The 23222-nt window shown below is 41.5% G+C and overlaps 1 protein-coding gene across 2 annotated transcripts in view; it reads left to right on the top strand.

Moving 5' to 3' along the window:
* The window catches only part of LOC118359093 (cytochrome P450 2J2-like), a 31579-nt gene extending 8844 nt beyond the window's left edge, over nt 1–22735 (top strand). The window contains exons 2-11 of one of the 2 annotated variants that reach the window (XM_052480387.1): nt 2965–3100; nt 4052–4145; nt 4400–4562; nt 19567–19716; nt 20066–20226; nt 20474–20650; nt 20799–20940; nt 21015–21202; nt 21467–21608; nt 22153–22735. In XM_052480387.1, coding sequence (XP_052336347.1) covers nt 4400–4562; nt 19567–19716; nt 20066–20226; nt 20474–20650; nt 20799–20940; nt 21015–21202; nt 21467–21608; nt 22153–22328 — 1299 coding nt within the window. In that variant the 5' untranslated portion in view covers nt 2965–3100; nt 4052–4145 and the 3' untranslated portion in view covers nt 22329–22735. Of the gene's footprint in view, nt 1–2964; nt 3101–3780; nt 4146–4399; nt 4563–19566; nt 19717–20065; nt 20227–20473; nt 20651–20798; nt 20941–21014; nt 21203–21466; nt 21609–22152 lie in introns of those variants that run through there. The other variant, XM_035737332.2, reaches the window with a different exon arrangement.
* Nucleotides 22736–23222: the final 487 nt, after the last annotated feature.

Genomic DNA, 23222 nt, shown 5'->3' with positions numbered 1-23222 from the left:
CAGCATGAGTCATTTATTTAATAATTAACCAAAATATACAGCTGTCTAGCTTTCCTTTCTATAAAGAAAAGAGCGCTTGACTCTGGGGACATTTATACAGACAGAGGTGGGAGGTTAGGTAAGCCACTTACTACTGCAGATTTACTAAATGTTTTCCAGTCCAATTATAGATTATCTCAATATATGTACTGTACACATACAGTGTTTCCCTGCTTTTTACACCCTTGAACGGGGTATTGATTTCCCTGTCATATTATATATTAACCTAAATATATACTGACAAAAGCACACATAACACTATAGTAGAGGTCGTGGAGGAACCTGCAATTTTCTTGGGGAGTATGACTGTGAGAAGGTCAGTTCTGGTAAAGGAAATTCTACTCCAAAATGAATAAAAATCAAATGGTCCATATTATAAAGGCAGGTGTGCTATTTAGCAATAAGCATTATCACCTGATCAAATCACATTTTATTTGTCAGGTGTAGACCTTACAGTGAAATGCTTACTTACAAGCCCTTAACCAACAATGCAATTTTAAGAAAAATAAGTGTGAAGAAAGTATTTACTAAATAAACTGAAGTATAAAAGAAGAAAAAAAGAAGAAAAATAACAACTAATTAAAGAGCAACAATAAAATAACAGTAACGAGGTTACATACAGGGAGGGGGTAACGGTACAGTCAATGTGTGGGGGGGGGGCACTGGTTAGTCGAGGTATTTGAGACTATATATAATATATATAATAAACAGAGTAGCAGCAGTGTAAAAATGTGTGGGTCAATTGCAAATAGTCCGGGTAGCCATTTGGTTAGCTGTTCAAGAGTATTATGGCTTGGTGGTAGAAGCACTTAAGAAGCCTTTTGGACCTAGACTCGGCACTCCATGACCACTTGCTGTGCGATAGTAGAGAGAACAGTATGACTAGGGTGGCTAGAGTCATTGCCAATTTTTAGGGCCTTCCTCTGACACTGCCTGGTATAGAGGTCCTAGATGGCAGGAAGCTTGGCCCCAGTGATGTACTGGGCCGTACGCACTACCCTCTGTAGTGCCTTGTGGTCGGAGGCCGAGCAGTTGTCATACCAGGCGGTGATGCAACCAGTCTTGATGTTCTTGATGGTGCGGCTGTATAACTTTTTGAGGATCTGAGGACCCATGACAAATCTTTTCAGTCTCCTGAGGGGGAATAGGTGTTGTCGTGCCCTCTTCACGACTGTCATAGTGTGTTTGGATCATGATAGTTAGTTGGTGATGTGGACAACAAGGAACGAGAAGCTCTCAACCTGCTCCACTATAACCCCGTCGATGAGAATGGGGGTGTGCTCGGCCCTCCTTTTCCTGTAGTCCATGATCATCTCCTTTGTCTTGATCATGTTGAGGGAGAGGTTATAATCCTGGCACCACACCGCCAGGTCTCTGACCTCCTCCGTATAGGCTGTCAGCAGACACTTTTATTCAGAGCAACTTACAGTCAATGCATTCAACTAAGGTACAGTTGAAGTCGGAAGTTTACATACACCTTAGCCAAATACATTAAACTCATGTTTTCACCGTTCCTGACATCCTAGTAAAAAGTCTGTCTTAGGTCAGTTAGGATCACCAATTCATTTTAAGAATGTGAAATGTCAGAATAATAGTAGAGAGAATAATTTATTTCAGCTTTTATTTATTTCATCACATTCCCAGTGGGTCAGAAGTTTACATACACTCAATTAGTATTTGGTAGCATTGCCTTTAAATTGTTTAACTTGGGTCAAACGTTTCGGGTAGCCTTCCACAAGTGGCCCATAATAAGTTGGTTGAATTTTGGCCCATTCCTCCTGACGGAGCCAGTGTAACTGAGTCAGGTTTGTAGGCCTCCTTGCTCCCACACGCTTTTTCAGTTCTGACCACAAATTTTCTATGGGATTGAGGACAGGGCTTTGTCATGGCCACTCCAATACCTTGACTTTGTTGTACTTGCGCCATTTTGCCACAACGTTGGAAGTATGCTTGGCGTCATTGTTCATTTGGAAGACCCATTTACGACCAAGCTTTAACTTCCTGACTGATGTCTTGAGATGTTGCTTCAATATATCCCCTTAATTTCCCTCCCTCATGATGCCAGTCCCTCCTGCAGCAAAGCACCCCCACATCATAATGCTGCCACCCCTGTGCTTCAAGGTTGGGATGGTGTTCTTCAGCTTGCAAGCCTCCACCTTTTTTCTCCTTTTTGTTTCATCAGACCAGAGGACATTTCTCCATAAAGTACAATCTTTGTCCCCATGTGCAGTTGCAAACAGTAGTCTGGCTTTTTTATGGAGGTTTTGGAGCAGTGGCTTCTTCCTTGCTGAGCGACCTTTCAGGTTATGTCGATATAGGACTCGTTTTACTGTGGATATAGATACTTTTGTACCTATTTCCTCCAGCATCTTCACAAGGTCCTTTGCTGTTGTTCTGGGATTGATTTGCACTTTTCGCCCCAAAGTATGTTCATCTCTAGGAGACAGAACGGTATTGTAAGGGTTTTCCTCCTCCTCTTCGTCTGAGGAGGAGAAGCGAGAAGGATCGGAGGACCAATGCGCAGCCTGGTAAATGTCCATGGTTGTTTATTTAAGAAAACGTAAACTGAACACTATGAATACAAAAACAATAAACGTGAAACGAACGAAAACCGAAACAGTACCGTGTGGTAAAAAACACAGATACGGAAACAAACACCCACAAACACACAGTGAAACCCAGGCTACCTAAGTATGATTCTCAATCAGAGACAACTAACGACACCTGCCTCTGATTGAGAACCATACTAGACCGAAACATAGAAATCCCAAAATCATAGAAAAACAAACATAGACTGCCCACCCCAACTCACACCCTGACCATACTAAATAACGACAAAACAAAGGAAATAAAGGTCAGAACGTGACAGGTATGACGACTGCGTGGTCCCATGGTGTTTATACTTGCGTACTATTGTTTCTACAGATGAACGGGGTACCTTCAGGCGTTTGGAAATTGCTCCCAAGGATGAACCAGACTTGTGGAGGTCTACAATTGTTTTCTGAGGTCTTGGCTGATTTCTTTTGATTTTCCCATGATGTCAAGCAAAGAGACACTGAAGGTAGGCCTTGAAATACATCCACAGGTACACCTCCAATTGACTCAAATTATGTCAAATAGTCTATCAGAAGCTTCTAAAGCCATGACATAATTTCCTGGAATTTTCCAAGCTGTTTAAAGGCACAGTCAACTTAGTGTATGTAAACATCTGACCCTCTAGAATTGTGACACAGTGAAATAATCTGTCTGTAAACAATTGTTGGAAAAATTACTTGTGTCATGCACAAAGTAGATGTCCTAACCGACTTGCCAAAACCTATAGTTTGTTAACAAGAAATTTGTGGAGTGGTTGAAAAACAAGTTTTAATGACTCCAACCTAAGTGTATGTAAACTTCCGACTTCAACTGTATATAAACACCAACATTCCACAGTAATACCAAAAATAAATAAATGTTACTGAGAATGTTATTGTAGTTAAACTTGTCTGTTGGTTTATTCTGTAGATAGCCTTCTTGTAACAAGATCACTGCTAGTTTTACAGCTCCTGAAAACATTTACAAAAGTGCATGTTAGGGAGAAAGTTCGTGCTCCCTCTCCTGCGTGTCTGGTATTCCTTTGTTTTTCTCATAAACTCTGAAAGGTTTCCCATTACAGAACAACACTACTCCTGAGACCACAAGTTAATGGTCGAGCAGCCTCGTTTTCCTCCTTATCACTGACTCTTATAGTTACTACTGCCAAGGATAGGCTTGGTAGTGGAGAGGCTGCTAAGAGAAAGAGAGACAGAAAGAGGAGGGCTTCAGAGAGAGAAAGACAGAAACGGAGAGAAAGAGAGAGGCTACTGAGAGAGAAAGATTGAGAGAGAGTATCACAGAGAGCATTTCAACCTGTTTTAGAGTCTGCAAAAACAGCTGTTCTCACCATGATTCTGCTGGCTGCATTGGACTGTTTCGATGTGAAGGGCTGGCTGGTGTTTATCTTTGTGTTTCTCTTGGTGGTGGACATCGTCAGAAACAGAACTCCAACTAACTTCCCCCCTGGACCCTGGTCTGTTCCTTTCCTGGGTAATATCTTCACAGGGCTCGACTTCAAGACCATTGACAAGGTCAGAAAAATACTCATATAATCATTGCTAATATGAATCAGAAATATTTGATTACTAATGACTTATGTTACCAATACTATATCTTTACTAGTGCAGTGAAATAATTGACACAGGTTTGACTTGCATGTGGCGTGTTTTTACACAGGGCACCATTGAAAAATAACTGTGGTCTCAATTGGGATTCTCTAAATAAAGGTTAAATATTTTATAAAAATTTAATAAATGTGGCACAACCATTCCTTCCTTCCCTGTAGATGGCTGAGGACTATGGTCCAGTGTTCAGCCTGCGTCGAGGCAGTGACAGGGTAGTGTTTATCTCAGGGTATAAGATGGTGAAGGAAGCTCTGGTCAACCAACTGGACAGTTTCTATGACCGGCCCATTGTCCCTCTGTTTCATGTCACCTTCAAAGGCATTGGTGAGTGAGTTAGTGAGTGAGTGAGTGAGTGAGTGAGTGAGTGAGTGAGTGAGTGAGTGAGTGAGTGGCACACTATTCCCTAAATAGTGCACCACTTCTGACCAGGCCAGGCTCCAGTGAGAAAGGCTGTGAGCACTAGAATGTACTCCTGTTGCTTTTTTGGAAAGGATAAACATGTTAGATATGAAAATTCTGCATTATGTACATTACCAGTCAAATGTTTGGATACACCTACTCATTCAAGGTTTTTTATTTTTTACTATTTTCTACATTGTATAATCATAGTGAACACATCAAACTATGAAATAACACATATGGAATCATGTAGTAACCAGAAAAGTGTTCATCAAAATATGTTTTAGATTTTTCAAAGTAGTCACCCTTTGACTTGATGAAAGCTTTTCACACTCTTGGCATTCTCTCAACCAGCTTCATGAGTAATGCTTTTTCAACAGTCTTGAAGGAGTTCCCACATATGCTAAGGACTTGTTGGCTGCTTTTCCTTCGCTCTGCGGTCCAACAGTTATACTGTTAGCATTGAGGTGGTGTGCCCTAGTCGGCAGACCACTGTGTGCAGCTCACCCTGCACTATCAGCTCCAATATAAATAACATGAACAAGTCTACTTCTGATAAGCTTCCCAGTAAAGCATTAAAGACAATCAAGCAAACCAGAAAAGTGCTCAAAACAACCCATGTTAACATGTGCAGCCTGAGAAACAAGGTCCCTGAAGTATATAACTTACTTGCTTGTTACAGATGACATTCATATTCTGATCTCTGAAACTTACTTAGATAATACTTTTGATGATACTGTGGTAGCAACACATGGTTATAACGTCTACCGAAAAGACAGACATGCCAACAGGGGCGGTGTTGCGGTCTACATTCAGAACCACATTCCTGTAAAGCGTAGAGATGATCTCATGTTAAATACTGTTGAAGTAATATGGCTAGAGGTTAATCTGCCTCACCTTAAGCCTATTCTTGTGGGAAGCTGCTATAGACCACCAAGTGCCAACAGTCAGTAACTGGTGTGGTGGTTCATTTCTATACTATCAAATGAGGAGAGACAAACTTATCACACGAGTCAGAGTTATACTTCAACTAAATCTTTAATAGTGAGTACTTTGCAATAGCGATGGCTTGTCGACGAATCACCGTCTCAGATGATCCGTTGAGAGCAACGAGACAAAAGTACAAAGGTCTTTTATAGCCAAGATACACCCCTTTCAACCTACATGACGAACAACAGATAAATAGAATGGGTCACAAGGTTAAGATCTGTATGAAAGATACCTATAATACATAGCAGACAGTATCTGCTGTGTCAACAGTTTTCATTGTATAGACCAGTGTCTGGCCCTCCGATTCCAAACTGGAACCATCTCTCCCTGGTACGGTGTAAACAGAAAACATTAACCCATGCTCTGGAATGCTCTTTAGGTGTTATCACCCAAACGACATGGTAAATCTCCTGTCAGTGTTATCTCCCAGAGGCCCATCCTCAGTAGAACACACACACAATAGTTAAGAATACTCTATTCTGTTGAAATAAAACAACCATTTGATGCAATAAAAGTAGTAGAACATAATCTTGCACTTTTGCCACCACACTGGATAATATGTGTGAAATGCTTGATAATGTAAATGATATCAACAGGGCTATATTTTCTGGGGGATTTAAATATTGACTGACTCTCATCAAGCTTCCCACTCAATTTTTTAAAAACTGTAACCAGTGGCGGCAACTTGGTTCAGGTTGTCAGTCAACCTACCAGAGTATTTACAAACAGCACAGGAATGAAATCATCAACATGTATTGATCACATCTTTACTAATGCTGCAGAAATTTGCTTTAAAGCAGTATCCAAATCCATAGGATGTAGTGATCACAATATATTAGTCATATCTAGGAAAACCAAAGTTCCAAAGGCTGGGCCTCATATAGTGCATAAGAGGTCATACAATAAGTTTTGTAGGGATTCGTATGTTGATGATGTAAAGAATATTTGCTGGTCTGTAGGGTGTAATGAGGGCAACTAGATGCTAAACTTGACACATTTATGAAATTGCTCATTCCAGTTACTAATAAGCACGCGCCCATTAAGAAAATGACTGTAAATCCTGTTAAATCCCCTTAGATTGATGAGGAATTGAAAAATTGTATGGTTTAGAGCAGTGGTTCCCAAACATTTTATAGTCCCGTACCCCTTCAAACATTCAACCTCGAGCTGCCCTCTAGCACCAGGGTCAGTGCACTCTCAAATGTTATTTTTTGAACCATCATTGTAAGCCTGTCACACATACACTATAAGATACATTTTTAAACATAAGAATGAGTGTGAGTTTTTGTCACAACCCGGCTTGTGGGAAGTGACAAAGAGCTCTTATAGGACCAGGGCACAAATAATAATGGAATAATAATCAATCATTTTGCTCTTTATTTAGCCATCTTACATATAAAACTTTATTTGTTTATCAAAAATTGTGAATAACTCACAACAGGTTCATGAGAAGGGTGTGCTTGAAAGGATGCACATAACTCTGCAATGTTCGGTTGTATTGGAGAGAATCTCAGTCTTAAATAATTTTCCACACACAGTCTGTGCCTGTATTTAGTTTCATGCTAGTGAGCGCTGAGAATCCACTCTCACATAGGTACGTGGTTGCAAAGGGCATCAGTGTCTTAACAGCGTGATTTGCCAAGGCAGGATACTCTGAACGCAGCCCAATCCAGAAATCTGGCAGTGGTTTCTGAATAAATAACATTTTCACAGAACCGCTTGTTGCAATTTCGATTAGGCTCTCTTGTTCAGATATCGGTAAGTCGACTGGAGGCAGGGCATGAAAGATATAACGAATCCAGTTGTTTGTATAATTCGTTTCGGGAAAGTACTTGAGTTATTGCGCACCCAACTTACTCAGGTGCTTCGCTATATCACATTTGACATTGTCCGTAAGCTTGAGTTAATTTGCACACAAATGGAAAGACCTGTGTATTTCCTTGTTAATGCAGACAGAGAAGAGCTCCAACTTCTTAATCATAGCCTCAATTTTGTTCCGCACATGGAATATAGTTGCAGGAGAGTCCCTGTAATCCTAGATTCAAATCATTCAGGCGAGAAAAAACATCACCCAGATAGGCCAGTCGTGTGAGAAACTCATCATCATGCAATCTGTCAGACAAGTGGAAATTATGGTCTTTAAAGAAAACTTTAAGCTCGTCTCTCAATTTAAAAAAAAACATGTCAATACTTTTCCCCTTGATAACCAGCGCACTTCTGTGTGTTGTAAAAGCGTTACATGGTCGCTGCCCATATCATTGCATAGTTCAGAAAATAAACAAGAGTTCAGGGGCCCTGCTTTAACAAAATTAACAATTTTCACTGTGGTGTCCAAAAAGTCTTTCAAGCTGTTAGGCATTCCTTTGGCAGCAAGAGCCTCTCGGTGGATGCTGCAGTGTACCCAAGTGACGTTGGGAGCAACTGCTTGCACGAGCGTTACCACTCCACTATGTCTCCCTGTCATGACTTTTGCGCCATCAGTACAGATACCAACCCATCTTGACCACCAAAGTCCATTTGATGTCACAAAGCTGTCCAGTACTTTAAAAAATATACTCTCCTGTTGTCCTGGTTTCCAGAAGACGATGTCTTTCTTAATTGAACCCCATAAAGGTAACAGGCATATACCAGGAGCTGTGCCAGGCCCACCACGTCTGTTGACTCATCCAGCTTTATTGCATAAGATTCACTGGCTTGTATGCGAAGCAGTAATTATTTCAAAACATCTCCTGCCATGTCACTGATGCGTCGTGAAACAGTGTTGTTTGATGAAGGCATTGTCTGTATAATTTTTGTGGCTTTTTCCCCCAGCATTGTCCCAGCCATATCCGCGGCAGCAGGAAGAATTAAGCCCTCCACAAAAGTTTGGGGCATGTATGTCCTAGCCACTCAGTTGCTCACCATATAAGACGCTTCTAGCCCCTTCTTATGAATGGTATCTGTTGCTTTTATACATGTCTTACTACTCAAAAGTCGTCTTAATTCTTGCTAAAAAAAAAACTCCTGTGGCTTATTTTTCAAATGGGCATGTTTTGTTTCTAAATGTCTGCGCAAGGGTGAGGGTTTCATCGAGTTGTGAGATAGTACTTTTGCACCTTTAAAACACTGTGGCTGAGGAAAGCACTACTCCCAATATACAGTGGGGAGAACAAGTATTTGATACACTGCCGATTTTGCATGTTTTCCTACTTACAAAGCATGTAGAGGTCTGCAATTTTTAGCATAGGTACACTTCAACTGTGACAGACATAATCTAAAACAAAAATCCAGAAAATCACATTGTATGATTTTTAAGAAACTAATTTGCATTTTATTGCATGACATAAGTATTTGATCACCTACCAACCAGTAAGAATTCCGGCTCTCACAGACCTGTTAGTTTTTCTTTAAGAATCCCTCCTGTTCTCCACTCATTACCTGTTTGAACTGCTCCTGGTTGAACTCGTTACCTGTATAAAAGACACCTGTCCACACACTCAATCAAACAGACTTCAACCTCTCCACAATGGCCAAGACCAGAAAGCTGTGTAAGGACATCAGGGATAAAATTGTAGACCTGCACAAGGCTGGGATGGGCTACAGGACAAATAGGCAAGCAGCTTGGTGAGAAGGCAATAACTGTTGGTGCATTTATTAGAAAATGGAAGAAGTTCAAGATAATGGTCAATCACCCTTGGTCTGGGGCTCCATGCAAGATCTCACCTTGTGGGGCATCAATGATCATGAGGAAGGTGAGGTATCAGCCCAGAACTACACTGCAGGACCTGGTCAATGGCCTGAAGAGAGCTGGGACCACAGTCTCAAAGAAAACCATTAATAACACACTACGCCGTCATGGATTAAAATCCTGCAGCGCACGCAAGGTCCCCCTGCTCAAGCCAGCGCATGTCCAGGCACATCTGAAGTTTGCCAATGACCATCTGGATGATCCAGAGGAGAAATGGGAGAAGGTCATGTGGTCTGATGAGACAAAAATAGAGCTTTTTGGTCTAAACTCCACTCGCCGTGTTTGGAGGAAGAAGAAGGATGAGTACAACCCCAAGAACACCATCCCAACCGTGAAGCATGGAGGTGGAAACATCATTCTTTGGGGATGCTTTTCTGCAAAGGGGACAGGATGACTGCACCGTATTGAGGGGAGGATGGATGGGGCCATGTATCGTGAGATCTTGGCCAACAACCTCCTTCCCTCAGTAAGAGCATTGAAGATGGGTTGTGGCTGGGTCTTCCAGCATGACAACAACCCAAAACACACAGCCAGGGCAACTAAGGTGTGGCTCCGTAAGAAGCATCTCAAGGTCCTGGAGTGGCCTAGCCAGTCTCCAGACCTGAACCCAATAGAAAATCTTTGGAGGGAGCTGAAAGTCCGTATTGCCCAGCGACAGCTCCGAAAACTGAAGGATCTGGAGAAGGTCTGTATGGAGGAGTGGGCCAAAATCCCTGCTGCAGTGTGTGCAAACCTGTCAAGAACTACAGGAAACGTATGATCTCTGTAATTGCAAACAAAAGTTTATGTACCAAATATTAAGTTCTGCTTTTCTGATGTATCAAATACTTATGTCATGCAATAAAATGCAAATTAATTACTTAAAAATCATACAATGTGATTTTCTGGATTTTTGTTTTAAATTCCGTCTGTCACAGTTGAAGTGTACCTAGGATAAAAATTACAGACCTCTACATGCTTTGTAAGTAGGAAAACCTGCAAAATCGGCAGTGTATCAAATACTTGTTCTCCCCACTGTAAGTGAACCCCAAATCAATGTAGTTCTCATCATATTTGCTCCTCTTCAATGGTCCAACGTCCAAGTCTGTTGTTCGGTGCTTTCCCGGGTAAGGTGGCAGTAGCTCTTCGGCTGCATCAGATTCACAACTGTCAGTGTCCATGCTAGCTGGGCTAACAACAAATGTAGAATTACTCGCTTTGCATGTGCTCGTGGAAGCAGAACAACTTGTGTCGTCGACAGCTGCAGGTGTAGTACTGCTGGTAGTAGCAGTACTACCAGTAGAACTGGTATGTGTCTCTATGGACACAGGCCTTACTTTTTTTAACCATTTATTAATTTTCGATCAAACGGAATGAGCAGCAGCTACATTTGGCTACATATGGACAATTAGTGGAATTCCCGCGAGAGAGTATTGGTTAATGTGATTGGATGTTACCTGTACTTCACATTGTGTTGTTATTTCGCTGAACACTAGATCGTTTAATTTGATTTTTGGCAGTGAAATGAGGCTAATCAGGCAAGAAAAAAACCTCACCCAAATGTATAGCCCCGTTGGAAAATATAAATGGAATGTTTGAAAATTTGAAAATAAAAATCACATTTTTATTTGGCGTACCCCCGACGGCATTGTGCGTACCCTTGGGGGTACTCCAATTTGGGAATACCTGGTTTAGAGGGATGAGGCAAAAGGTATGGCAAATAAGTCTGGCAGCCCAACTGATTGGCAAACATACTGCAAATTAAGAAATCATGTGACTAAACTGAATAAAAAGAAAAATAACCTATACTATGAAACAAAAATAAATTATATAAAGAATGATAGTAAAAAGCTTTGGAGCACCTTAAATGAAATTTTGGGAAAAAAGGCAAACTCGACTCCATCATTCACAGAATCAGATGGCTCATTCATCACAAAACCCACTGATATCGCCAACTACTTTAATGACCTTTTCATTGGCAAGATAAGCAAACTTCGGTATGACATGCCAGCGACAAACACTAACACTACACATCCAAGTATATCTGACCAAATTATGAAAGACAAGAATTGTACTTTTGAATTCCGTAAAGTCCGTTTGAAAGAGGTGAAAAAAATTATTGTTGCCTATCAATAATGACAAGCCACCAGGGTCAATCTGGATGTAAAATTAATATTAATATTGCCACTCTTATTTGCCACATCTTCAATTTAAGCCTACTAGAAAGTGTGTGCCCTCAGGCATGGAGGGAAGCTCGTCATTCCGCTACCTACGAATAGTAAAGCACCCTTTACTAGCTCAAATAGCCAACCAATCAGCCTGTTACCAACCCTTAGTAAACTTCTGGAAAACAAATTGTTTGACCAGATACAATGCTATTTCACAGTAAACAAATTGACTTTCAGCACGCTTATAGGGAAGGACACTCAGCAAAGCACAGCACTTACACAAATGACTGAAGATTGTCTGAAAGAAATTGATGATAAAATTATTGTGGGGGCTGTCTTGCTAGACTTCAGTGCAGCTTTTGACATTATCGATTAATGTAAACAGACAAGGGATATGGGTGGAGAAATGTAACCACTCACAATCACAGACAGTCATGGCCACAGACCGACCATCCACTGGACCAAAAATAAAGTTTACAATGCTTTTTTATGTAGGTGTAAACAAAATAAAAAAAACAGTGCAAAACAAGCTCACATTTTAGTCTCTGACAGGGCAAGATGAACAAGGCATCCACATCAAGAAATGCTCATCCAACCCTTAACTCACAGGGGTGTCAGATACAGAGTTCTTTTTGTTTTAATATGAATGCCATAGGTGTAAATTCTTCTTCTAAACAGTCATGGGAGTCGGTATCAATTGAAGGCATATTCAGACCATTAAATAATCAATCAGCAAAGGGTATTGAGGAGATTCAGAGGTGTATAGCTCAGAGTAAAATTGTTTGAATTGAACATTTATTTATTTATGTATAACTGTGGTAGTACCAGACAGGGTTCTTATTGGTGGAATTAAACGTGAGGCCTCAGATTTACAGATATGATGTGCAAGGAGTTTACTGGCTTTGTCACCGTATTCATACACTCTGTATCGAGCTCGTTAGATTAATTGTTCACCTTGTCTGGTAGAAAGCTCATCAAATTCAGATTGGAGTACCTGGCATTCTTTATGTACAGTTGAAGTTGGAAGGTTGCATGCACTTAGTTTGGAGTCATTAAAATTCGTTTTTCAACCACTCCACAAATTTCTTGTTAACAAACTATAGGTTTGGCAAGTCGGTTAGGACATCTACTCTGTGCATGACACAAGTAAATGTTCCAACAATTGTTTACAGACAGAATATTTCACTTGTAATTCACTGTATCACAATTCCAGTGGGTCAGAAGTTTACATACACTAAGTTGACTGTGCCTTTAAACAGCTTGGAAAATTCCCGAAAATGATGTCATGGCTTTAGAAGCTTCTGATATGCTATTTGACATCATTTGAGTCAATTAGAGGTGTACCTGTAGATGTATTTCAAGGCCTACCTTCAAACTCAGTACCTATTTGCTTGACATCATGGGAAAATCAAAAGAAATCAGCCAAGACCTCAGAAGAAAAATTGTAGACCTCCACAAGTCTGGTTCATCCTTGGCAGCAATTTCCAAATGCCTGAAGGTACCATCTGTATAAACAATAGTACGCACGTATAAACACCATGGGACCACGAAGCTGTCATACAGCTCAGGAAGGAGACGTGTTCTGTCTCCTAGAGATGAACGTACTTTGGTGCGAAAAGTGCAAATCAATCCCAGAACAACAGAAGATGCTGGAGGAAACGAGTACAAAAGTATCTATATCCACAGTAAAACTGAGTCCTATATCGACATAACCTGAAAGGCCGCTCAGCAAGGAAGAAGCCACTGCTCCAAAACCACCATAAAAAAGACAGACTACAGTTTGCAACTGCACATGAGGACAAAGATTGTACTTTTTGGAGAAATGTCCTCTGGTCTGATGACACCATCCCAACTGTGAAGCACGGGGGTGGCAGAGCATTGCTGCAGGAGGGACTGGTGCACTTCACACAATAGATGACATCATGAGGGAGGAAAATGATGTGGATATACTGAAGCAACATCTCAAGACATCAGTCAGGAAGTTAAAGCTTGGTCGCAGATGGGTCTTCCAAATGGACAATGACTTCAAGCATACTTCCAAAGTTGTGGCAAAATGGCTAAAGGACAACAAAGTCAAGGTGTTGGAGTGGCCATCACAAAGCCCTGACCTCAATCCCATAGAAACTTTGTGGTCAGAACTGAAAAAGCGTGTGCGATCAAGGAGGCCTACGAACCTGACTCAGTTACACCGGCACTGTCAGGAGGAATGGGCCCAAATTCATCCAACTTATTGTGGGAAGCTTGTGGAAGGCTACCCGAAACGTTTGACCCAAGTTAAACAATTTAAAGGCAATGCTATCAAATACTAATTGAGTGTATGTAAACTTCTGACCACTGGGAATGTGATGAAATAAATAAAAGCTGAAATAAATCATTCTACTATTATTCTGACATTTCACATTCTTAAAATGAAGTGGTGATCCTAACTGACCTAAGACGGGGCATTTTTACTATGATTAAATGTCATGAATTGTGAAAAACTCATTTTAAAATGTTTTTTTTTGCTAAGGTGTATGTAAACTTCTGACTTCAAGTGTAGATCACATGAAGGATCTGTAGCATACTTCTCTTCCAATGTAGCTTTGGCTTCACCCAGGTCTCAACGCTGCTGAGAGCGACCTTTGATTTTGTTGGCTGTATAAGAAATTATTTGGCCACCTAGGCATGCTTTGAGAGACTCCCATGTGGAAGAGCAGGACATAATTGAATTAATTTCTAGGAATAAGGTGATTTCAGAAGAAATTAAATTGACAAACTCCTTACCTGAGAGTAAAATGGGGTTAAAACGCCATTGATAACACAGGAGGTTACTGGGGAAACTGTAGGTCAAGCACTAATGGTGAATGGTCAGAAATAAATCAAATCCAATTTTATTTGTCACATACACATGGTTAGCAGATGTTAATGCGAGTGTAGCGAAATGCTTGTGCTTCTAGTTCCGACAATGCAGTAATAACCAACAAGTAATCTAGCTAACAATTCCTAAACTACTACCTTATAGACGCAAGTGTAAGGGGATAAAGAATATGTACATAAAGATATATGAATGAGTGATGGTACAGAGCGGCATGGGCAAGATATTGAGTGCAGTACATACATATGAGATGAGTATGTAAACAAAGTGGCATAGTTAAAGTGGCTAGTGATACATGTATTACATAAAGATGCAGTAGATGATATAGAGTACAGTATATACATATACATATGAGATGAATAATGTAGGGTATGTAAACATTATATTAGGTAGAATTGTTTAAAGTGGCTAGTGATATATTTTACATAATTTCCCATCCATTCCCATTATTAAAGTGGCTGGAGTTGAGTCAGTGTGTTGGCAGCAGCCACTCAATGTTAGTGGTGGCTGTTTAACAGTCTGAGGGCCTTGAGATAGAAGCTGTTTTTCAGTCTCTCGGTCCCAGCTTTGATGCACCTGTACTGACCACGCCTTCTGGATGATAGCGGGGTGAACAGGCAGTGGCTCAGGTGGTTGTTGATAACAATACTCTCATAAGTACTCCTCCGAAGGTTAGGCAGAAGCTACAAAGGGAGTAGATGTATCAACTAAAATGGCAATACCTCTTGATTTACTATGAAAGTTAGAGTGGAACAGTTGACCAACCCAGTCCCTACGCATCCTAAAGTGCTCACCAGTCCTCAAGTGAGTCTCTAGTAGAAATGGAAAATTTGCATTCAAACCCTTTACGTGTGTCAGCACACTCTTACGCTTCACAGGGTTGTTAGCCCCTTTGATGTTCCACGAAATGTACTTGAACGTATTAATTTGGCCAACCTGAGCACTCACCATTTTACAACCCTGTCATTAGAGCATAGTGTGGAAAAGCAATGAATGCCCAAAAACCCCAGTATAACTTGTCTCCGAGTAATAATGTACAGTGTAAAATACTTGGGAAAAGTACATGAAAAAAAAACTAAAAAGAAGACAGAATGACAACATTAGAACTGACCAATTCCCCCCAACCACCTCCCCACATCCCAGACAATACCTCACCAAACAAGGTAGAAGCCTAAATAGGATATGTTCTCTTCACACAGTATGTCTGTGAGAGTGCGGTGTTAAACCCAAACCCACAGTCCTGCTCTTTAAAGTTGCGTTTTGTGTTAGTGAATCAAGCACCAAAAAGAGAGAAAAAATACATTGTGAATCCCGTGTGCAATTGAAGTTAGAAAAGCACCACTTGTAGATGGATATAATTATATTCCCAGTCTTATAACAGGCATTGAGAGAGAAAATAAATTAAATGTATCAAGGCTCTCAACCAAAAACCTAATTTGATGTAAGCAAATTGTAGTAAGATGACAAAAAAAAAAATATATATATATATAAGACAACTTTACAGCCAGGACCAAAAAAACGACGTATGTGCAACGTTGAAAGTTTGCTGGGCATAAATGACGTTCAAAACCTTCATCGAAGTGAAGACCCCCCAAAACGCGTAGCCTCGGAACATTTACTGTTTACTGGGTTAGTACAAACAGATGCAGTAAACAAATAACCAAAGATATTTTGAGTCACTGAGACACTATGTAAACAAACTGAATAGGTGAATTAGACAGCATGGAAACAAAGGAGTTAAATAAACCCTTAATACAATGAAATTAAAATGCTTGTAAGGCAAGCACACTAGATGATCAAAATATTAGTTCACATCAAATAAACCAAATTAGTACGTTATAACTCAACATAGTTGTACCACAGGTGGGCTACTTACTTACTATCCACAGTTCACAAGCAACAGTTGCTGATCTATGGGCAAGTTCAAGACTTCTTGATGGGCGTTGAATGTGAGCCATAGCCTCATCCGGAGAATCAAAGGTGTAGTCTATACCATCATTAGAAAGCCATAGATGGCTGGGAATCGCAGTCCATACTTCACACCTGGAAGGTCCCGTAGCAGTCATTTGGCCTGCCCGAAATCTGCGCGCTGCCTGGACACAGTGGGGGGAGTAGTCCTGGTAGATAGAGAAGCTCTGTCCTTGAAAGCTCAGAGGGGTATTGCGGGCTCGTCGGAGAAAGCCATAGATGGCTGTGCACTCGAAGAATGCACTCGAAGAATGATGTCACGGGGCCTGTCATCATCCTGGGGCTTTGGGCGCAGTGACCGGTGGGCACGATCAATCAGGGGCTTCTCATCCATGGCAAGAACATCCTTCAGCAGCCCAGAAACAAAATATGTGGCGCCAGGCATTTCTGCTGACTCTGGGACCGATACCAGTCTTAGGTTATTGCGACGAGAGAAACACTCTAAACTCACAACTCGCCTGTACCTTTTTCAGATCTGAAGCCAGGCATTTTACGTAAGCACCCAGGGAGGTAGTTAGGTCTGAGACACTGGTAGCGGAAGTCTCCAGTGCTGCAGTCATCGTTGTTTTGGGTGATGTGATTGCTGGCACCGTCACCGTCTCGTTCAGCAGGATGGTTAGATCTGCTTTTAAAGTATCAGAAACCTCCCGTATTTCAACTATCTCAGAGCGTAGTAGTTTGATGGCCTCAAGAATGTTCATCCCAGGCCAAGCCGCACCCCCTGGGTAAAGTATGAGTCTCCGGGCCCTTAGACTCAGGAGAGAACGGTGATAAGAGTGCGTCTTGTAGTCCGAGTTTTCTCAAAGTCATGTTTTTGGCCTTATGTTTCGTCGACATGCTGACATTGGAAAGCAAAGTGGTCTTGCGTTTTACGGAAAGCGATCACCAAACTAATATTTGAAAATACAGACGATTTTGCTGCAAAATACACATAAACTGTAAGAATACTGCAGTAGCAAACGGAAAACACGTCGGTCGCACATTGCTCCCCTAGTAGCCCCCCAGAGGGTGTTTTTTAATAGAAGCCTCTCAAACATAATCCAGTTAGAATCAGGAATTGTTGTTTTGTTTAGGCCCCTTACTTTTTTCAATCCTTACTAACGACATGCCACTGGCTTTGAGTAAAGCCAGTGTGTCTATGTATGTGGATGACTTAACACTATACACGTCAGCTACTACAGAAACTGAAATGACTGCAACACTTAACAAAGAGCTGCATTTAGTTTCAAAATGGGTAGCAAGGAATAAGTTAGTCCTAAATATTTCCAAAACTAAAAGCATTGTATTTGGGACAAATCATTCACTAAACCCTAAACCTCAACTACATCTCTTAATGAATATTGTGGAAATTTAGCAAGTTGAGGTGACTAAACTGCTTGGAGTAACACCAGATTGTACACTGTCATATCTGTCCATAATGAAGCGTTACTCTGCCTTCTTAACAACACTATCAACAAGGCAGGTCCTACAGACCTGAGTTTTGTCACACCTAGACTACTGTTCAGTAGTGTGGTCAGGTGCCACAAAGAGGGACTTAGGAAAAAGACAGTTGGCTCAGAACAGGGCAGCACGGCTGGCCCTTAAAAGTACACCGAGAGCTAACAATAATGACATGCAAGTCAATCTCACATGGCTAAAAGTGGAAGAGAGATTGACTTCATCACTACTTGTTTTTGTAAGAGGTGTTGACAAGCTGAATGTACCCAGCTGTTTGTTTAAAATACTTGCACACAGCTCGGACAGCCATACCCCACAAGACATGCCACCAGAGGTCTCTTCACAGTCCCCAAGTCCAGAACAGACTGGAAGGCGCACAGTACTACATAGAGACATGACTACATGGAGCTCTATTCCACATCAGGCAACTGATGTAAGCAGTAGAATCAGATTTTTTTTTAAACAGGAAAAAATACAATTTATGGAACAATGGGGACTGTGAAGAGACACACAGAAAGGTACAGACACATGCATACATTGTGATATTGTTGTATGGTAGTATTCAACATTTTGTATTGTAGATATGTAGTGGTGTAATAATGTTATATGATGTCCTGTCTTTTGTTTTATATGTAATGTAGGTGCTTTAACATGTTTGTACCCTAGGAAGAGTAGCTGCTGCCTTGGCAACTCATCCCAAACCATCTCAATTGGGTTGAGGTTGGGTGATTGTGGAGGCCAGGTCATCTGATGGAACACCATCACTCTTGTTCTTGGTCAAATAGCCCTTACACAGCCTGGAAGTGTGTGTTGGGTCATTGTCCTGTTGAAAAACAAATGATAGTCCCACTAAGCACAAACCAGATGGGATGGCGTATCGCTGCAGAATGCTGTGTGTGCCTTGAATTCCAAATAAATCACTGAGTGTCACCAGCAAAGCACCCCCACACCATCACACCTCCTCCTCCATGCTTCATGGTGGGAACCACACATACGGAGATCATCCGTTCACCTACTCTGCGTCTCACAAAGACACGGCTGTTGAAACCAAAAATCTAAAATTTAGACTCATCAGACCAAAGGACAGATTTCCACTGGTCTAATGTCCATTGCTTGTGTTTCTCGGCCCAAGCAAGTCTCTTTTTCTTATTGGTGTCCTTTAGTAGTGGTTTCTTTGCAGCAATTTGACCATGAAGGCCTGATTGACACAGTCTCCTCCGAGCGGTTGATGTTGAGATGTGTCTGTTACTTGAGCTCTGTGAAGCATTTATTTGGGCTGCAATCTGAGGTGCAGTTAGCTCTAATAAACTTGACTGACCTTCTGATGTCTTAAAGTAATGATGTACTGTAATTTCTCTTTGCATTTTTGAGCTGTTCTTGCCATAATATGGACTTGTTTTTCCCCCCAAATAGGGCTATCTTCTGTATTCCACCTTTACCTTGTCACATCACAACTGATTGGCTCAAACACATTAAGAAGGAAAGATATTCCACAAATTAAGGCACACCTGTTAATTGAAATGCATTCTCCAGGTGACTACCTCATGAAGCTGGTTGAGAGAATGCCAAAAGTGTGCAAAGCTGTCATCAAGGCAAAGGGTGGCTACTTTGAAGAATCTCAAATTAATAAAATATAACACTTTAACACTTTTTTGGTTACTACATGATTCCATATGTGTTATTTCATAGTTTCGATGTCGTCACTATTATTCTACAATGTACAAAATAGTACAAAATAGTACAAATAAAGAAGAACCCTTAATGAGTATGCGTGGCTCTTAATCTCCACCTCTCCTCTGACCTCAGGTATCGCTCTAAGCAACGGTCTCATGTGGAAGAGCCAGAGAAAGTTTGCTCATACCCACCTGCGATACTTCGGAGAAGGGAAGAAGGGACTGGAGCACTACATCCAGCTGGAGAGTAACTTCCTGTGTGAGGCCTTCAGAGAGGAGCAGGGTATGTATATGGTACAGTATATGTAGGGTTAGGGTTACTGCTTTTTATTTTATAGAAATAACAACACTGCACTGTAGACATACACCGGACATGTACTGTACACATTCCTGTCATAACATTGTGAGAACACACTTGATACTTGCACACTCTATCAATATATCATGTCAACTGTGTCCCCTATAGAATAAGTGTAACCTTCATGTGCCTTTGGTCCACTTATACTTAACTTACTACTACTACTACTAATAATAATAATAATAATAATTAATAATAATAAAGACACATGCAGGACAACAGTTGATGAGAGAATACATCCAAGCTTTGCATAGCCAGTATGTGTTACTCTCAGGGGGAGGGTTCAACCCCCATTACATCCTGAACAACGCGGTGGGGAACATTATCTCTTCTGTGGTGTTCGGCCATCGCTTCGAGTACAGCGATGAAAACTTCCAGAAGCTCCTACGCTTGGACAACGAGGTTGTGATATTATCCGGCACTGCTCGGGCTCAGGTGGGTGTCAAGTTATTAGCTGGTCAATGGTCTTAACTCCTTCAGATGGGATGTTAAACTTAGAGCCTAGCTCTCAGTTGTCAGAGCTCATGTCCCTGTCCCTCGCAAAACTATTTTGGTGAATTACCTGAAAAATCCTATCCTTTTATCATAACTATTATGCACATACAGTATAAACAGGAAAATAAACATAACTGTTCTCCTGTAGTTTGATCTGTATGTGTAACTCTGTCCCTCCCTGTCCCAGCTGTATGATGCCTTCCCACACATCATGAAATACCTGCCTGGTCCCCACCAGACCATCCACTCCAACTACCAACAGATCACCGACTTCCTGCGGGCAGAGATAGAGAAGCATCAGGAGGATTGGGATCCAGAGGACCCCCGGGACTACATAGACACATACCTCACAGAGATTAACAAGGTATGGTATCAGAATAGTAGCCAACACTAAGACAAAGGTCAAAGACACACATCACGTGAATGTAGCAAACCATTTCTACCAGACAGACAAGTCATGTTTTGTATTATTTTGACACATTCCAATCCACCTTCTCCTTAAACATTCTCAGAGGAAGGAGGACCCTAAAGCTGGCTTCAACACAGAGACTCTGGTGGTGTGTACTCTGGACCTGATCGAGGCTGGGATGGAGTCCGCTGCCACCACCTTACGCTGGGCCCTGGTCTACATGATGAACTACCCAGAGATACAGGGTGAGTCAACTCTTCCACAGCACCACTGAGTTTGATTGATCAATTGATTGATCCCTTCTCCTTTATCCCTCCAGAGAAGGTCCAGGCTGAGATAGACAGAGTGATAGGACAGTCCCGCCAGCCCACCACGGCTGACAGACCCAACATGCCCTTCACTGACGCTGTCATCCATGAGACACAGAGGATAGGAAACATTGTTCCGCTGGGTTTCCCCAAGATGGCCAGCAAAGATACAAAACTTGGGGGATATTTCATACCCAAGGTAAGATACAGCATTAACAGTCCTGAGTCCCTCCATGTGTCAAGTGAATGATACTTGTCACTGAACTTTTGTGACATTCAGCTCTCAAGGCTACTAGAATTACAAACAATAGCTACCAAAATCCATGGATGATTTGTACAGTTAGTCATTAATGTACCAACTTAACCATATGGCTGCTACAACTGATAATAGGCTATAGTCCTGCTCTGCACATTGCTGGGCAGGTGGGCAGTCTGTGAGTTACAATATCTCTGTGCTATTCAGGGGACGGTTGTCACCACCAACCTGTCTTCGGTGCTGTTTGACAAAGACGAGTGGGAAACTCCAAACACTTTCAACCCAGAGCACTTCCTGGATTCTGAAGGACAGTTCAGAAGGAGAGATGCCTTCCTGCCTTTCTCAGCAGGTGATACAACAGACTACCCGTACAACATGTATTGTTTGTTGCTCAGGTTATGATCTCTGTGGGTTGTGTTTTCATGTTTTTATTACAAACTTGTGTGATGAGTAACCTTGCCTGTGACCGGAAAACTTAACATTAAGATTAAGAGCTCTTTATGGGTCAATTGTACAGAAGGTCCAACTGAAATTTGACATCTGCTTTTATCAGAACTCGCCCGAAAGACACACGTTTTTGGAGAGGTGGGGGGCTTCCACACTGAGTGCCCAGCTGTTGTTTTGGGGGGTTAAGTGCATTGCTCAGGGTTACAACGGTAGGCAATAGCATCTAGGATTTGATACCAGCTACTCTCCTGTTGCCAGCTCACTTCCGGACAGATTTTGTTCAGTTGAACCCTCCGGTTGCTGGCTCGCCTCTCAAACCACTTGGATATCTGCCACTCCTGAGCTTTTGACAAATGATCCGGGTTCAAACCCAGTCAGTCACATATCTTTCTCCTTCAGGTAAGCGTGTGTGTCTCCTCAGATTAAATGTGTGTGTGTCTCTCCAGGTAAGCGTGCGTGTGTGGGGGAGCATCTGGCTCGTATGGAACTGTTCCTGTTCTTCTCCTCCTTGCTCCAGCGTTTCTCCTTGTCTCCGGTCCCTGGAGCCATGCCCAGTTTGGAGGGTGTCCTGGGGTTCACTCACTCCCCAGCAGAGTTCCTGATCCGAGCCCTGCCACGGTGACCACATCCTCACATTGACCATTTCCCCCTCACTCTGATCAAAACATAGAGCATCACATGATGTCTCCAGACTGGCTGGCTGGAAGAAGCAGGAAACAGCTGTGAGTGTTGCGATTCACTGGACAGGGAGAAGTAGACTACAGGATATAATTACTGTGTATTTTATTGATTCAACTACAGGTAACTGCAATTTACGGAGCACTCAATACTGAACTAATAGCAATTTACTAATGCAGATTTACTGAAATTACACATTTTCCAGGTCCAATTATAGATTCTATCAATATACGTTCTGAACATAATGTTCTTGGTGTCTTCTTTAAAACATTTTACACTTTTGAACAGAATATTGATTTCCCTGTCATACAACTGTGTACTTTGTATCAAATAAAGATATGCAAAGGTGAATGACTTAAGGTTGATTTGAAAGCAGTGACCTGTGTTTAGTTATGGTCAGTAGGGGAAAGTGGGTTAGTTGAACCACCCCATGTTTCTAGGAAACCATATACAAAATGAATCGTGTGACCAAATATTTACAGTGGCTTCAGAAAGTATTTACACCCCTTGACTTTTTCCACATTTTGTTGTGTTACAGCCTGAATTTAAAATATTTGGTGTTACTGATCTACACACAATACCCCAGAATGTCAAAAGTGGAATTATGTTTTTAGAATGTTTTACAAATTTGCCAAGCCTAAATAAGTTCAGGAGTAAACATTTGCTTAACAAGTCACAAAATAAGTTGCATGGCCTCACCCTGTGTGCAATAATAGTGTTTAACATGATTTGTTAATGACTACCCCATCTCTGTAACCCACACATACAGTTATGTAAGTTCCTTCAGTGTAGCAGTGAATCTCAGGGTCTACAGTCAATCACGGACAACAAAAGAAAA

This window comes from Oncorhynchus keta, chromosome 26, assembly GCF_023373465.1.
Source record: "Oncorhynchus keta strain PuntledgeMale-10-30-2019 chromosome 26, Oket_V2, whole genome shotgun sequence".
Taxonomy (NCBI): Eukaryota; Metazoa; Chordata; class Actinopteri; order Salmoniformes; family Salmonidae; genus Oncorhynchus; species Oncorhynchus keta.
Note: the sequence above shows the minus strand (reverse complement) of the source record. Positions and strands in the feature narration are given on the sequence as shown.